The sequence below is a fragment of the Schistocerca gregaria genome, chromosome 3 (assembly GCF_023897955.1).
Source record: "Schistocerca gregaria isolate iqSchGreg1 chromosome 3, iqSchGreg1.2, whole genome shotgun sequence".
NCBI lineage: Eukaryota > Metazoa > Arthropoda > Insecta > Orthoptera > Acrididae > Schistocerca > Schistocerca gregaria.
The window spans coordinates 917,196,769-917,213,524 of record NC_064922.1 but is presented as its reverse complement, the minus strand read 5'-3'; the positions used below and the strand labels follow the sequence as shown (position 1 = coordinate 917,213,524).

Below are 16,756 nucleotides of genomic sequence, written 5' to 3'. Positions count from 1 at the left end.
ACAATGAGGGCGCTTGGGGTTGAATGAGGAATGAGCATTGAAAAGTAAAATAACACAGTTTGTTCACCCCTTCTCCACATCTCACTGGTAACACAGTACTGAATTACAATGAAATTATGTACACAAGACACGACCTGACGAACTATCAAAAGTGGATGAAAGTGGAAGGGGACTTCGGACATCCCCGAAAGAACAGACACCATATCCATATGAGTATACTGGCAATAGCGGCCATGACCTTCCTCTTCTGTGGGGATGTACAGATATTACCCGAACATCCTACGGAACATGGTAAGATTGTCTTCCACGAGTAATGAGTGTGTTGGGTAGGGACACTACGAATGTGGTGTACGGAAATATAAGGCTAGAATGTGAGTCCTGCGGGAGGTGTGCGCCAGATAGTGCCTGCAGTCGCACTCTCCTCTATGCCCTCGGTGGCTCAGTCAGTCCGGCATTCGCCGCCGTGCATTGCGGACGTGTAATTTGTTTTCCGCCCGCGGAGCACACGCGCTCGCTGCTGTTTACATTTCAGCGGCAGTCACTTATGTGTCGCTTACTTGTACTAGAACAGGGCCGACCAAACGCTGCACAGTGTGCAGACGTGCGCAAGTGCTGCACATGTGCGCACGTGTGCGACAGCGACATCTGTTGTTAGACATGTGACCTAAATGAACGGCGGCGGCTCCACTTCCCTGTTTATGTGGTGCAAGCAAGAGCGCAACATACCCAGTCTCGTTTATCCCTGGAGACCGTAACCTTAACAGAGAAGTACTGAGAAATGGCAGGTACTGTGAAAAAGCAAAGGACGGGAGAACTATGTTCTCAGTCGTTTAAAAATGACTGGAAACTGCAATTCTTTTTTGTAGCCGTTGGCGAAAACTCACATGTTTGCTGTGCCGCCGAATAATAGGCTGCCAGCGTAAGTTTTCAATTGAAAGACACTACGATACATATCACAAAGATGCGTGTAGTGTACTCAACAGTGAAGAACGGCAAGCAAAATTAAATGTCCTTAAGAAAATGGATGAGACCCATCGACTAGGTTTTACTGTACGTCAAAGTAACTGATACTTCTTGAACTCTTAGTTTCTTGTGTTACATTTATGTCTGTATTACTGTACGCTGTACAATGTACTGTTTTCAGTTTTCCAGAATGACAACCATACTAAATCTTCACTGCGAGCAAGTTTTAAAATTGCATTAAAAAATTGCACAATCTGGGAAACCCTTTTCCGAAGGGGATTTTGTGAAAGGGTGTCTGACTGATGCTGCAGAACTTGTGAGTCCCACGAACGTTAGCAGGTTTCAATAAATCAGTCTACCCAAATAAACAGTGACAAGACGTATCAGTGCTATGGCCGGCGATGTATACAGGCAGCCAATAAATAGGGCTAAAGACTTCGTTGCTTTCTCTGTTGCGCTCGATGAAGCAACAGATCTTACAGATACAGCCCATGTTGTGATATATATATGAGGTGTCCATAACGCACTTTGTGTAACAGAGAACGTTTTGGACTTAATACCTTTCAAAGGAACTACTACAGGTGCGGACTTACTCCAAGCTGTCGAACAAGCGATTGATCGTGTCGGTATGGACTGGAATCGGTTAGTCTCAGTGACCACAGATGAAGCACCATCAATGGAAGACCATCACAGAGGACTCAGAGTACGGAGGCGAAAAAAGCTAGGGTGCACAGACGAGACGTTGTATGGAATTCACTGCATTCTGCATCGAGAGACGCTTTGTGCAAAATCAGTAACGTTAGAAAACGTCATGCACACTGTTTTGCGTACTGTAAACTATCTGAAGACACATCGGCTTACGCATCGCCAGTTTCGGCGGTTCTTGGAGGAATTAGGAGTGGAGTACGGCGACATACCTTTCTATATGGAAGTACCCTGGCTCAGTCGAGGTAAAATGCTGAAAATATTGTTTGATTTGCGTTCGGTCATAGTAACATTCATACATGAGAAGGGAAAAAGTGAACCTATGTTGGAAGACCCTGGATATCAGACCTGGCATTTGTCGTGGACATAACGTCTCACGTGAGCACCCAGAACGTCAGTTTGCAAGGTGAAAATCGTTTAATTTCTGACATTTTTGGAAAAAGTAAATGCCTTTGAAAGGAAGATTGCGCTTTGAGAGAGCCAGCTATTGACAGAAAACACTGCACAATTCCCCACTCTTGGACTGGTCCACGAAAGTGCTAGATTTCATGAATACGTGTCAGTAATTGGAAAAATTAATTTCGAGAACGATTTGCAGATGTTACGAGTTTGTCTCCTGTCATTCGCCTCTTGGCTCGACCGTTGAGTAAAAAAAAAAGTTGGATACAACGTCTGCCATGTAAGGAGGAGATCCAAGTTCTACTCCCTGCGGGGCACACATTTTCACCTGTCCCCGTTTATATATATCAAAGGCCGTCAGCAGCAGAAGATATTAATATATAATTCAAAGAACAAGGGAGGGTTGGGGATAAAAATAATTTAATATCTCAGCAATGCAGGTACATATAGGTAATAACACTGACAACATAGCTGTTGATCTCAGTGTAGAAGTAAATTCAGCTTCTGTTGTAATTACCGTCAGGAGTCCAGTTGCATGTGACTCCTCAAAAAGAATGAGTTGTGTTAGCTTAAAAGGGGCATATACTCCAGAGAGGTACAAATATTTTAAGGAACTTACCACAGAAATATTAAATGTGTACTGGTTCGACGATAGAGAGAGAGTGATATAATGAAAGTTTCTCGGACATATCCAAACTGTGGTAGAAGGTCTAAGCAAAGTTTGAATAAATATGGTGAGGAAATGATTAGCGAATCATAAAAGACTGTTTAAGTGTTGGTAGAGAATTTGCGTTATCAGAAGAGATGTTGGTTGATGTGAGGGATTATGGGATATCTTGAACAGATTGATGGATATTGGTAAACGGTAACCTGACTACTGTCAGGAGGAACTAAATATTGTGATAAGCACCACGAATTGTGGGACCCAGGCGACATAGTAGAGAAGCGATCATTCATGAGAAATGAATCCCCAGGGCGTCACTACCGTTTAGTGAATACGTGCAGTTGTGTCCATAGGACTCCACATTGTTGTAGTGCTGTTACTTTCCTTAGTTTTATGCACTGTTTTCTACTCTTCTTCTATCCTTTGTGTCTGTCAAAAGAGCTCGTTAACTACCTAAACTATCCAGAATAAGAAACAATAAGATGTAATCGGATGTAAAAATATTCCCCAAATGAGACGTAATTCATGGAGGTGATGAGTGGAGAAACTACACATAGACGAAAACAACAAGGAAAAGTTAAAACTTTGCCAACAGGTTTATGTAGGAAATTTGCTAGTACTGATAAAAAGCAAGTCTGCTATATTTGTGTGGCAATATTTATATAGTTAAATTTGGTTTGGGCTTTATAATTTCAACAGGAAGAATCCCGACAGCGGAACCGTAACACACGTCACTATCCGGACATGTCACTTGAGCCACAAAGCTCATTGGTATTTGGCTATTCTAGCTGCTGTTTTTTTGTTCGTACTGCCGTCGAAGTAGTATTTATGATACTTGATTCGTTTTTTATCCAAGAAATACTTTAGTATTTAGTTATTCATATGTTATTAGTTGCTGTAAATCGAACAAGTTTTTCCTAATGTAGGAAATTCTCGTAATAAAAACTGTATGTTTTTTTAATCTTCAGATCACCAATAACAGTGAGTAACACTCACCATGTTACTAACGACGTATGTAGCATTGTCACTGTGTACTTGGTCAATGCCATCACCTTGTCTCGAAATTTCCTTTTGATCCATTGTACTCCTTCATCTCGTAAAGGTCTTCGTTAGAATTTCTCCATCACCCGTTTATTTAGTTCTTCATGACTGGCACGTCAGTTAATTTTTTCAGGGGATGCTCAGGATGTGAAACAACAACCCCACGATCGGGCAGCATCTTAGCTCGTCCTGTACAATAATTGAAACTATTAGCTGCTGAATACTCGCCCAAAGTGGTGGACCAAGTGCGTGAATTACTATTAACGACTGATATCAAAGATAAGTTAGACGTTTGGGGTTTCACAATATATTTTTGAGTCTCTCATATGTAGTGAATACGGGTATAAAAGTAGACACGGTACATGAAGCTGTCCGGCACACCAGGAATGCGATAGCGCAACTACCGGCTTGGGCGTCATTCAGTGGTTCAGGCCGAGCAGCGGAAGGTCGGCTGCACTACTTTCACGAACCTCTGCCGCCGACCTCCTGGGTATATATACGGGCCATCTGCAGACGTCGGCACAGTCCAGTAGGAGCAGCAGCAGGAGCAACAGCAGCAGACGCAGTCTAGAAACCTCTACCACCAACATGAAGTGCCTGGTGAGTGTGGTTGACCGTGGTGTGTTGTAACAGTGGAGTTTCTAGGACAGCGCGAGGAATGCGCTAAGGACCTGCCTGTCTTTCACAAATAAACTCATATTTTCGAAACAGTCTCGGTTTCAGCGGATCAGGTAGTTTTGTACTGTAATCAGCTGTACAGCTGCACTGGATCATGTAGATGACTTACAGAAGAGACAGTTGACAACGGAATGGAATCGATACTGGTCCCATTACATGACTCTATGTGATTTAAACCCAACCAGTTTCACATTATAGTACCTTTGGACTGCTGTTCATCTATTTTTCAGATTACATTAAGGTTATCAAAAAGGAAATAGAAACATCTGGAATGTTTCTGTAAATAAAAAAGTGTCGTTACTTTTCTAATGAAACGGGGCAGGTAATGTGATGGAGACTTTCAGGAAAAGCTATTTAAAAATTTTGTTTTGGTAGTGTAGTTGCTGTACCTACAGAGACTGAGATTTCCTGAAATGGTCCTACTAGAACAGCAGTTGTCATTAAATGAAAGAATACAGTTGTTTGAAACAATGTTTTAGTTGCAAGTACCTTGGAGCAGGGATGCTGAAGAATAGCTAGTGATATGACTTTGTCAGAAAGGAGGAGGGCGAAGAATACGAAAGTGGAATGTGTGATAAATTAGTGAGGTAAAGGAGATCAGAATAAAACTCCACAAAACAATGAGATCTTACATAGGATCTGTAACAATTCAGTATTTAAAGTATCTAGTCTTCTTAAATGTTGAACATAGGTACCGCAAGTTTATAAAATTTGCTTACTCTCTTTTTATAGTGTGCTATTCCTGTGATGTACAATTTGCAAATAACACTTAACAACTGTGTACTGTGAGCAAATCGTTTACGATTACAAAAAGCATGGAAATGAGCGTACGACATTGTTGGCCTGGAGTCCCTCATGGGGAGAAGTTCAGCCGCCGAGGCAAAGTACTTACTGCATTCGACGTCACATTGGGCGAGTTGCGCGTCGGTTATGGGGATAAAATAATGAGAACAACACAATATCCAGTCTCTGAGCGGAGAAAATCTCGTGTCCCAGGCGTGAATCGAACCTGGGCCCATTTGCGTGGCGTTGCGTCGCACTGACCACTCAGGTAATGGAGACGGACTACACAAAACATGATCGACAGCACTCACCTGGGCTAGTTACAGCAATTATATACATAGTAATAGTGTTACAATAGTTATGGAAACAATGCTGACCACTCACTACCGTCATAGACCTCTTCTCACATAACAATACTGCACTACTTATGAGAATGGTACCACATCGCAGGAATCAACAGCAGATGCCACACGAGAGCACTCTCGCCACCTTAACAAGTTAGGACAAACTGCTGATATCTTTGTTTGAGAACCATTTTGTCTTTTTGTAAAAAGTGGCAGCATTTAGTAACATAATTTTGATCTTAGTCTATTATCGAAGGTATAGCTTTTAGCTTGCGAGTGAGGTTAAACTAATGATTTAAATGCAAAGTAGAATGAAAATAATTGGGATATTTTGCATTATACAAGAATAACGTTTCTCTTTCAGATCGTCCTGAGTGCTGTCGTGGCCGTGGCCCTGGCCAAGCCCGGCTTCCTGGGAGCGGGCGTCGCCGCCCCCGCCTACGCCGCAGGCCTCGCTGCCGCCGTCCAGCCCGCCCCTGTCTATGTGGGCGGCATCCACCCTGGCCTCGCCGCCTACGGCCCGGCCAACATCGTCGTCGGGCCAGGCGGCTACAACCTGGACACCCCTGACGTGGCCGCGGCCAGGGGCGCCCACCTGGCCGCCGTCGCCCAGACGAGGGCCCGCGACGCCGCCATCAACGGTGCCGCCCTCGCCGCCGCCTCTGCCGCCGCCTACGGCGCCTACGCTGCCCCAGCCGTTGTCGCCGCCCCTGCTGTCGCCGCCGTCGCCCCCGCTGTCTATGGTGGTCCTGGGGCTGCCTTCCTGGCTGCCAAGGCTGCTTACCATGGTTAAGTCGTCCCAACGAAGGCTGTTCTGTAGCGTTGCTAGAATGTGCCGTTGTTCAACGCCTTCACTGCTCAAGAGGCTATTGTATTACTGACTGTTGTACAAATCTCTTCTAAATAAACTGTGTTTTATTAATTTTGCCAGTATCTTGTTTTCATACACGGTTTTATACCTCATTTACCAATCAAGTATACAAATAAAATAAAACTAAGAGCTTTGTATTGAACGCCGTCTCCGTACTGGTCGCCGACCTTACTGCGGCTGTAGTCGCCACATCTCACCTAGCGGCGGCTCCCGGGGCTCTTGCTGTTCTCTAGGCTGCCTACCAGGATTAACGAGGGAGATCCGTGGGATATGAGTCACCTGATCCCACTGACTACGCTGATGCGTCAGAACCTGTGACTTTCTGTGCAAAAAAGTGAATAACAAACAAAAATGTTTCCTTTTTACCATCCATTTAGAATCACACTTTAGCCTAACCATTCTTTCTGAATTAAGGGTTACTAGTTTTTTAGTCGTCCAACGAAAATACCTCTCCCATATGAAAATCTTGTATATTTGGTACCCAAGTGCTTGTATGTACAGTATTTTCTGACAGACATCTTCCATTACACCAGGAGCTGCATGTAAAATGATGAATTGCCTGCCAGCTATTTTGGTAGTAACGTATGGGTACTTAGCACGTTTACATTAAATACCGTGCATGTCAGTTATAAAATCTCAGTGATGGCAAAACTGATGTGCATCCAGATAACATAGAACTCCATGGATACTCGAATTGTAACAATGTCTATGTGAGCATGTTGGGATCCGACAATTCGACCACTTCTCCTTCACACATCGTTATGTGTACATGTGATAGCCGTCAAACTCTAAAGGACCACACTTCCTCCTTACAGTTCAAAATGGCTCTGAGCACTTTGGGACTCAACTGCTGTGGTCATCAGTCCCCTAGAACTTAGAACTACTTTAACCTAACTAACCTAAGGACATCACACACATCCATGCCCGAGTCAGGATTCGAACCTGCGACCGTAGCAGTCGCACGGTTCCGGACTGCGCCCCTAGAACCGCGAGACCATCGCGGAAGGCTCCTCCTTACAGTGAGATGTCACAGATGGTTCTGGATATGATAGTGGACGCAACAAAAAAGACATGTAATTTAGTATCTTTGCCCAGCAACTCAAATAGTGAGGGCGTATCACACACAGTTCTGAATATGATCTCAGAGTTGACAAGAGATTTGCAATGTGCCCTCATCACTAGTTTTATATTTTCACTCCACGGCATTAATGCCCATTGTGACCAGAAAATAAGGCCGTTTAGCGTTTGGTAGCTGCAACATTTATGCCTAATCTGTGTACTTCATAGATGGAACGTATTTTGGACTGTATTGTGCTCACATAGACATGGTTATATTTAGGTTTTAAACAGAAATATGTTTCTATACATTCGCATCAGTTTCGACATTATAGAGATTTTATAACACACAAGCACACACACACACACACACACACACACACACACACACACACACACACACACTTACACACACACACACACACAAGTACACAAACCCATCATTTGAAATGGATGTGCATAATATGAAACTTTATGTATCAACTGTTATGTATACAAAACTTTATTAGGTTGTAGATATTAATTTGTATACATCTGTTCGTCAGCGCATTATATCAAATGCCACAGACATTGGCTGAATAACCAAATACAGATCTGGGAAATAACTATTTCTTCTGCAGGTCATGGCGTGCAGAAAGATGTCTCTTAACAAAAGCCTATCATGAATTGGTTCTTTCTTATTGACTACCTCACCTATAGGTGTCATAACGACATCTGCCATAATAAGACTGTATTTTTTCTTATTACTATAAAATGTGAATGTTGATAGTAAGGCATATGCATGAAATAACTCTTAATCACAAACAATTTCATTCATAGAGGAAATATTTCTTCAAATCTATAAAGGCTTATAGTATGCGAACACAGCAAACAACTTATGTGGTAGTACACCACATTGCGATTCTCTCTATTATGATGTATGTCGTGAAGCTTAACTAGCTTGGCCCATAAAATTCATAATTTGACTTGCTAACACATTTCTCTCCCACGGAATCGGAGAAAATTTTGGAACTTAGCGGACTGTAGTCAGAATAATGTGGTGGTCCTCAAACATAAATCCTTCATATTTAGCGAGTCACGTAATCGAGGATCTGTTAGTGTTGTTCTGTTGACTATCTGACGATTTTTGAGAAGTTTATAATGCACTGTTGAACAGTCATTCATACACGCAAAAAAACTAGATAAAATTAATTACATTACCTCGCGTAAGCCGTTTAGTGTCTAGTTGCCGGCTAAGTCGGTTGGTCGGTTTTCGTATAAAATACCTCGAGTGTTTCTGCTAAGTTCTTCCGGAACTGGAAGAATCTACGGCACAACAGTCTGTGAAACCATTCTGAGTCTTTCTTTCAAGCTCTGGCACAAGACATTGTCGGAGAACATCTTAGATTGTTTAGAAATATTTGACCATTCTAAAAACAAATAGCATCAGCGCGGAAATGTTACTTTCCTTAGATCATCAAAATCCAAAATCATTTACCAGCATAGACATCATTGAGACCATGGAAACATTCGTCTACTCACTGTTTCAAACAGGTGCACAGATGACAAAATGTCAAATTGAAACATCCCCTCTGAAAAATTTATGAATTGCTGTGCTTGGATACCCCTTACGTTATTTGATTTTCAAACAGCTGAGCAGAACTGAACGTACTCAGACATTTCGCTCTTTACTTATTCTGATCAACACTACACTGACAAACAATAAACAATATTTTTAGTGCAACGAAATCTGACTTTCAATAATCCCTACAATAGAATGGCCCTGACTAACATTAACCTATACCTATCATGAATCACTTACCTCACAAAAATCTTCGTTACTCGGACTACTGCAATACAGGGAGCGCCAATACTGCCAGTTAAATAAGAGATTCTAACTACTGAAGGCACTAACTACTGATAGGCATAGTTAGCAAACGAAAGATTTTCATAGAGAACAAACAATGTTGGTTGGTTTGGGGGATTAAATGGATCAGACTTCTATGGTCATCGGTCCCTAACAAACAATGTATTTACCTTAATAGTTCACATCCAACTGCCCAACACTACAATAGCGAATATTCCAACAATTCCAACCAGCTACAGACTGCACACAGCACAGCCTGTGGTTTTCGTACAGAGTACTACGTGGCGTTACCAACATAAAAAACTAAACAGCCTACTTACAAAATGTTTCCTTTGGGTAAAACTGCAACGAGGACGCATTTTTAGGAAGCGCAGCCCGTCTTATAGGTAAAGAAGAAAAAAAATTCCACGCGGGTGATTTTAATAGTCCCATAAAATTGATTAAATCGAATTATTCTACCAGGAAGAGTGATCTCATCAAAGATTTCACATACACACATGTGTTACCACTGAAGTGGTTGATAGGATAAATGCCCAAATTAAGGATTTCAGGATACTTTACAATAAAGATGGAAGCTGTTAACCGAAGGTATCGATTTTACGCACTAAGATTGTGGTAGAGGAGAGTTTTGTACCATGGACCACATTCACCCCAAGCCAACCATGAACTGAAATTTAGTGTATTCTCCAGCTCCTTTTTTAAATTATGGCATTCACTTATTATGTACAGCAGTCTTTTTCTTAAACTACAAACATTTCCCCAGTAAAGTAATGTTTCTCCACATGTCTAAACCTGTTTCAAGGTACTTCATGGTAACGTTTGTAAGCGAGAAATCTTGTCAATCTTGCATTTAATAATCTATGTGCAACATTATGACTCTGATACGCACTAATAATCAGTCACAAAAATCAAATGAGCCCCGAGTGTTATCAGACATCAATTTCAAATCGAAATGGTTTGAAGTGTAATCTATTGACAACTAAGAGAAATAGCTTCAATGTATTGTACAGCACTTAACACTCTGACTACCATGCCGGTAATATTACATTATATTCAGTGTTGGAAAGCCCGTAAGACTATGGACATGGGAGTTGTCGCTGAGCTGTTGTGTTAGTAATATTACGAGCTTTGTGGTCTGGTCAGTACGTAATATTACGGGCCAAATATAAAATGTAGAACTTGTGGTATTTACAAACGCTGCGTGAAACTCTGCCTCATGTTCCACAAAAAAAAAAATAAAAAAAAACAGTAGAAAATGCCGGATACTCCTTACGAGAGTCCCTAGTGCAAAAGTCACTCACAACATTGAGACAGCGACGAGGAAACATCAAGCATTACTGGCTACACTATCCTCCAAATACAATACTCCCAATTACATTGGTTTCCAAAAATATTACGCCAACATATCGAAACTAAAACTGCTGGGGAAAACATAACGCAAATGGCACGTTGGTGAGTATATTTTTGAAGAAGTACCACACGCAAGTGTTCAAGGAATATAAGAGTTGCTCCTGTCAAATTTGGAAGTGTGTCTTCATGTAATCACTGTTATTCTACATGAAACAATTCACAGGAGGGAGTGAACAGCCAGGCCTCAAGATCTGATTTCGGAAGTTTCCGAAGCTGTCAGAACTTCCCGTGAGAGATAGTCCAGTGGCTACGACTCTGGTCTGTGATTCGGGTGCCGCAGTTGTAGTACATTTATTCACCTCTGGATCCCTATTACGAAGGTACTGGACACGTCGTGGTACAAAAGTGTAACAAAAAAAGCAACTTACGCCACATACGTACCGGTTTGCCAGGACTGGACAGATACTCAACAATTACCTTATGACAGGAACCATCCCGAAATTTTCATGAAGTAATTTACATAAGCCATGGAAAATCTAAATTAGGATAGGCGAATGGAGATTAGAATCACCAGCTTAAAAAATAGAAGGATACTTCAGGTTACTTTTACAGGGCCATGAAATTGATGTTGAGTTCCATTTCGTGTACGGCTTCCACTTTGTGTCCCTGAAATGTCGGAGACACGCCCTGTTACATTTCCCCCTTCTTTTCAAAGCGATGTAGCGTTCCCTATCGTGGACATATTGCAGGGATCGTTCTATTTCACGCCGTCCATACATAAAAGCCTTGTTCTACTAGGAGCCGTTTCACGATTATTCATTATCGCTATAACACGTTATTTTTGTAATATACAGATCTTTGATGTCGTCACATTAGCTACTGAATTTAGTGACATATAGTGATTTAAAGCAATTAACTCATATACTTACAAGATGATGTAAAAAAAAGCGTTGATAAAAGAACACCATCTAATATCCGCAATTAATGAGGCTGCGCAACTCTAGCAATGAAGTAAAAGTTCTGAAGAAAAATTGGCAGTAATAAATTTATCGGGTGGTAAGATAATAGATGGACATCTGGAAAATACTGTCCGAAAATTCCACACAAAATTGTTTATTTGTTCTTATAACCAAATAAATGGTACTATTAAGTCCACATTTAAACTATTGGTTATTTTCGCCAATTCACAATTCATACACGCATTTCACACGCACAGCAGCCAGAAATCTATCTAAATCTCACCCGATTTAAACAACGTTTCCACAGTCATTAATACCACTACTAAACTGAGTTATTACATTTGATCCTTCTGGTGGATTTCAAAGAATAAATTGCTCCCCAAAAATGCTCTGTGGTTGAATACTGAAAGATGCCACGCGGATACTATGAAGGCCAAATTTTGTCACGCGAATATCATTCCGACAAAACAGTTCTAAAACTTCCAAACTTCGCAAAACTGTCCGTAACTACATCAGCGTTGGTCACAACACGTGTCAAACGCGGGGAACTCAATTTTCCTTCATTCTATTCACTCTACACATCATTTTGACTCGCACTAGTAACATGACCGTCGGCGTTCAAAGCTAGTGAGGGACTATTTTCTTGTGACCTCACCCCCTGAATAACTATCAGGTAACGAGTGGTACCGTCTCTATTCTGATTGGCTGATCATACTCGCTGCAAGTCAGAATGATCGTTACTGATCATTTTGGTGCCAAAACTGGCCAGCACCAATCCTTATATACAGAACCATTTGCGTCAATTCTGACAAGCAAATGTTAAATTAATGTTTCATAAAAGAAAACTAAAAGACAATAAATCTGGAAATATGCTTTAGATTCAGACATTACTCCAGCTGACATTATGGCTGCTCTGTTACAATTGCACTCAGACCTAATAATACGTTATCAGCAAAGTGGGTAATTGCCAATCAACATTTTACCACGACAGGCTGGCGTAATTCTTGCGGGTTACTTAAGACGGTATATAATGCAACATTACAATCTGACGAATGTCCAACGTACACACACTCATTCAGTCACATTTACTCTTACAACAATGTTAGACACAAATATTAATTTTGTCTGTTCTTTACTCCTATACTACGATAACGAAAAATAATTAAAGTTTTAAAATAATATCTCAATTAACTAATTCTGCTCATTGAGAGTTTATGTTTATAAATAATACCAAAAGATAAACTATTATATTTCCTAACTGGATTTAATTTTCTAAGTATTGGTTTTTGACTTTTTTAGCAATCTTTTCTATCTATGACGCTATGATAGTTATAAAGCTGATATTTGGGTACAATCTTCTCCTGAATGTCAAAAGGTAGTGTACCGATTTTGAAAACGATTGAATAATATTTAATATCATTTACTTATGTTCCTATAGGTAGTGAATCTTCGGTCGCTAAGAAATGGCACAGGAGCCGTTCCCACGCTGCTGTAGTAGCAGGTGTACATACATGACTCATTGGCTAAGACACAGGTGGTTCTTTCTTTCACAGCCTCCGGCTTCAATACTGCGGGCTGTTTGACGTTCCTTTCAATTAACAGAGTACAGCAATAAATGTTTGCAGTCTACTGCAGAGACCGGTCACAGGAACATCTACTCAAGGACAAGATTGCGCGAGACTGAGATTACCTTTCAGATTAAAGCAGCTTCTCCTTACCAAATAATTACAAAGATTTCGGCACTGTAAAATAAGCAGAAGACAATCGAAAATTAACCCCCAGACTTGTGATTGACCCCTCTGAATCGCTATTTTTTAATGTTATTGTTCTCTATGTTTGTCTAGATTCCTGCAGTGCTCTATTGTTTGTTTGTTCTAAATTAAATTTCTTAACTATAATTACAATTATGAAAAATAAACACTTTAATTTTGAATAAAAATCAGATTTCTTGTACATTATTTTCTGCCGCTCAGTTTGACGGTATTCTGATTACAGTTGTTATAATCCCTCGATTAAAATAGTTAATTTTCAAAGTCATTGTCACAATACGTACCTCATTTTTTTCATGACGCGATTATTCATGATGACCGTGTTTTAAACAAATTGTACCCTATGTGATCAAAAGTATCCTGACATATGGCTGAAAATGACTTACAAGTTCGTGGCGCCCTCCATCGTTAATTCTGGAATTCAGTATTGTGTTGGCCCATCCTTACCCTGGGTGACAGCTTCCACTCTCGCACAAATACGTTCAATCAGGTGCTGCAAGGTTTCTTGGGGAATGGCAACCCATTGTTCACGGAGCAGTGCACTAAGGAGAGGTATCGACATCGATCGGTGAGGCCTGGCACGGAGTCGGCGTTCCAAAACATCCCAGGGGTCTTCTATGGGATTCTGGTCAGGGCTCTGTGCAGGCCAGGCAAGTGCAGGGATGTTATCGTCGTATAACCACTCCACCACTAGCCGTGCACTATGAACAGGTGCTCGATCGTGTTGAAAGATGCAGTCGCCATTCTGGAATAGATTTTCAACAGTGGGAAGCAAGAAGGTGCTTAAAAACTCAACGTAGCCTCTGCTGTGATAGTGAAACTCAAAACAACAAAGGTTGCAAGCCTCCTCCATGAAAAGCACGACCACACCACAATGCCACCGCCTCCGAATTTTACTATTGGCACTGTAAACCTTTGCAGATGGTGTTAACCGGGCATTCGCCATACCCACACCCTTCCATCGGATCCCCACATTGTGTATCGTGATTCGTCACTTCACATAACGATTTCCCACAGTCCAATCGTCCAATGTATACGCTCCAGATACCAAGCGAGACGTCGTTTGGAATTTATCGGCGCGATGTATAGCGTATGAGCAGTCGCTCGCCCATGAGATAAAAGTATTCTCACCTACCACCTAACTGTCATTGTACTAGCAATTAATACTGATGCAGTTTGGAATTCCTGTGTGATGTTCTGGATAGACGTCTGCTTATTACACATTACAACCCTCGTCAACTGTCGGCGCTCTCTGTCAGTCAAGAGACGAGGTCGGCCTGTACGCTTTTGGGCTGTACGTGGCACTTCACGTTTCCCCTTCACTGTCATATCGAAACAGTGGACCTAGGTATGTTTAGCAGTGTGGACATCTCGCGTACAGACACCCAAAGAGAAAGTTGATAAACTTATGTAAATAGCAATATGTGAATATTACAGCTAGTACTATGACTCAAGAAACACTTATGTTTCATATCTCCCTATTCTCTCTTCCTAAGACACAGGTGAGCTGGTCAATATCAGGAAATTTGAGAAGAACGGCTGCTTTCAGGAACAAAGGAACATAAACAACAGAAGTATGTGTGTTTTTTCCTCTGCAGAACTGTGAGTGTAGTTGACATGACTGTCATTTTGTGATGGTTGAATGTGGCATGTTATGGTTAATTGACTGAGTGCTCAGATGTTCCTTCGTTGAGGTATAATTTTCAGTAACACTGAATTTTAAAATAGGTGTTTCTACCAACAAAAGTAACTATAAAATCTCCACGAAGAAGGTAGAGAATCGCCTACAAAACTGCAAAAAATAATTGTTGTAGTAGAAGTACACTGACTTTAATATTTTCACGGGGTACCGCTCAAAACACAAACTGTCGGTCGTCATATGTTCCTTCTAACGTCCGTAAAAGAAAGGAAAGAACGTATGGAGGGAATTGTGATGGAAATGTCAATTTATGGCAAAATAAATTAAATTTCGCGATATCGACGATTCACGTGATAGGGTCAAAACACACTTAGGTATTAAACATGTATGATGAATGTGTAAGACGAGGAAGATATGATCAACTGAACACATTTTTAACATTACGAAAGAAAATGGTGAACAGCTGTGTAGTGACGACAGAAGGTTATACTATATTCAGACTGAAAGCAAAGGCCATGTTTGTTGCACAAGACTGCGAGTCCCACGATGATTCATCCACCAAAAACAAGAAAAATATCCTTGCAGACTACATCCACATAGCAACAATAACAACCGCAATAACAAAAACTGAAACTACTACTTCTTCTTCAAGTACATTAACATCAGACTTTGACAGCGAATATCAAGAGTCCAATAGTTAGGTGAACAACACAAGTAAAAAGGAAGGCTGCAAAACAATTACTAACAGCTTCATAGCTATAGACCAGTAAAGCAGCAAGTATTATCTGAAAGTGGAGTTGATACTGAGACAGATCTCCATTTACAGATTTACAGATCTCCAATTAAAGGAGCTGTTAAAGAAGAAATAAAGAAACCAATGCAAAGAGAAAGTTGGTCATTGCATTTTGATGGCGAGGCTCTTGAGAACTAAGAATATCAGATGTTAGTGTTGAAAAATGATCGAAGAGAAGTTGCAAACACTAGATATACCAAATAAGAAAGCGGATAATGTTACCAGAGTAATATCAGCTGGTTTATATCAATACAATTTATGGAAGTCTACAAAGATGACAGTCGCTGACTCTACTAATATGAACAATGGAAAGAAGAGTGGTACTGTAATTCAGGTACAAAGTAATCACCGGTAATTGAAAACCAATCGTATGAAAATGTCGGAAGGTTGAAGTGCTTGTCATTCGAGTAGACGACTGTCAAGGGCCTCTCTCTCTCTCTCTCTCTCTCTCTCTCTCTCTCTCTCTCTCTATCTATCTATCTCTTTTTTTTTTTAAGGAAGTTGCCAATCTTTTGACTGGTTTGATGACATGGCACATCGCATCTTGTCCTGTGCTAATCGTTTCGTCTCTACCTAACTATTGCTCCCAACATGTACTTCCACCGTGGGCATATTCTAGTATTTCGCTCCCTCTATTATCTGTTCCCTGCCCCGCGGCTTCCAGGACCAGGTGAACTACTCCTGAATGCCACAGCAAAAATCGAAAAAAATGGTTCAAATGGCTCTGAACACTATGTGACTTAACATCTATGGTCATCAGTCACCTAGAACTTAGAACTACTTAAAACTAACGAACCTAAGCACATCACACAACACCCAGTCATCACGAGGCAGAAAAAATCCCTGACACCGAGCAAAAGACGGGTCAGGAGCAATTTGCGGTACTAACCGTCGGC

At 41.1% G+C, this 16,756-nt stretch overlaps 1 protein-coding gene across 2 annotated transcripts in view; it reads left to right on the top strand.

The window, feature by feature from the left end:
* The first annotated feature begins 4,277 nt into the window (after positions 1-4,277).
* LOC126355501 (cuticle protein 38-like) overlaps positions 4,278-16,756 on the top strand; it is a 40,428-nt gene continuing 27,949 nt past the window's right edge. Inside the window, exons 1-2 of one of the 2 annotated variants that reach the window (XM_050005837.1) lie at positions 4,278-4,372; positions 5,942-6,499. In XM_050005837.1, the coding sequence (XP_049861794.1) occupies positions 4,361-4,372; positions 5,942-6,370 (441 nt within the window). In that variant the 5' untranslated portion in view covers positions 4,278-4,360 and the 3' untranslated portion in view covers positions 6,371-6,499. Of the gene's footprint in view, positions 4,373-5,941; positions 6,500-16,756 lie in introns of those variants that run through there. The other variant, XM_050005835.1, reaches the window with a different exon arrangement.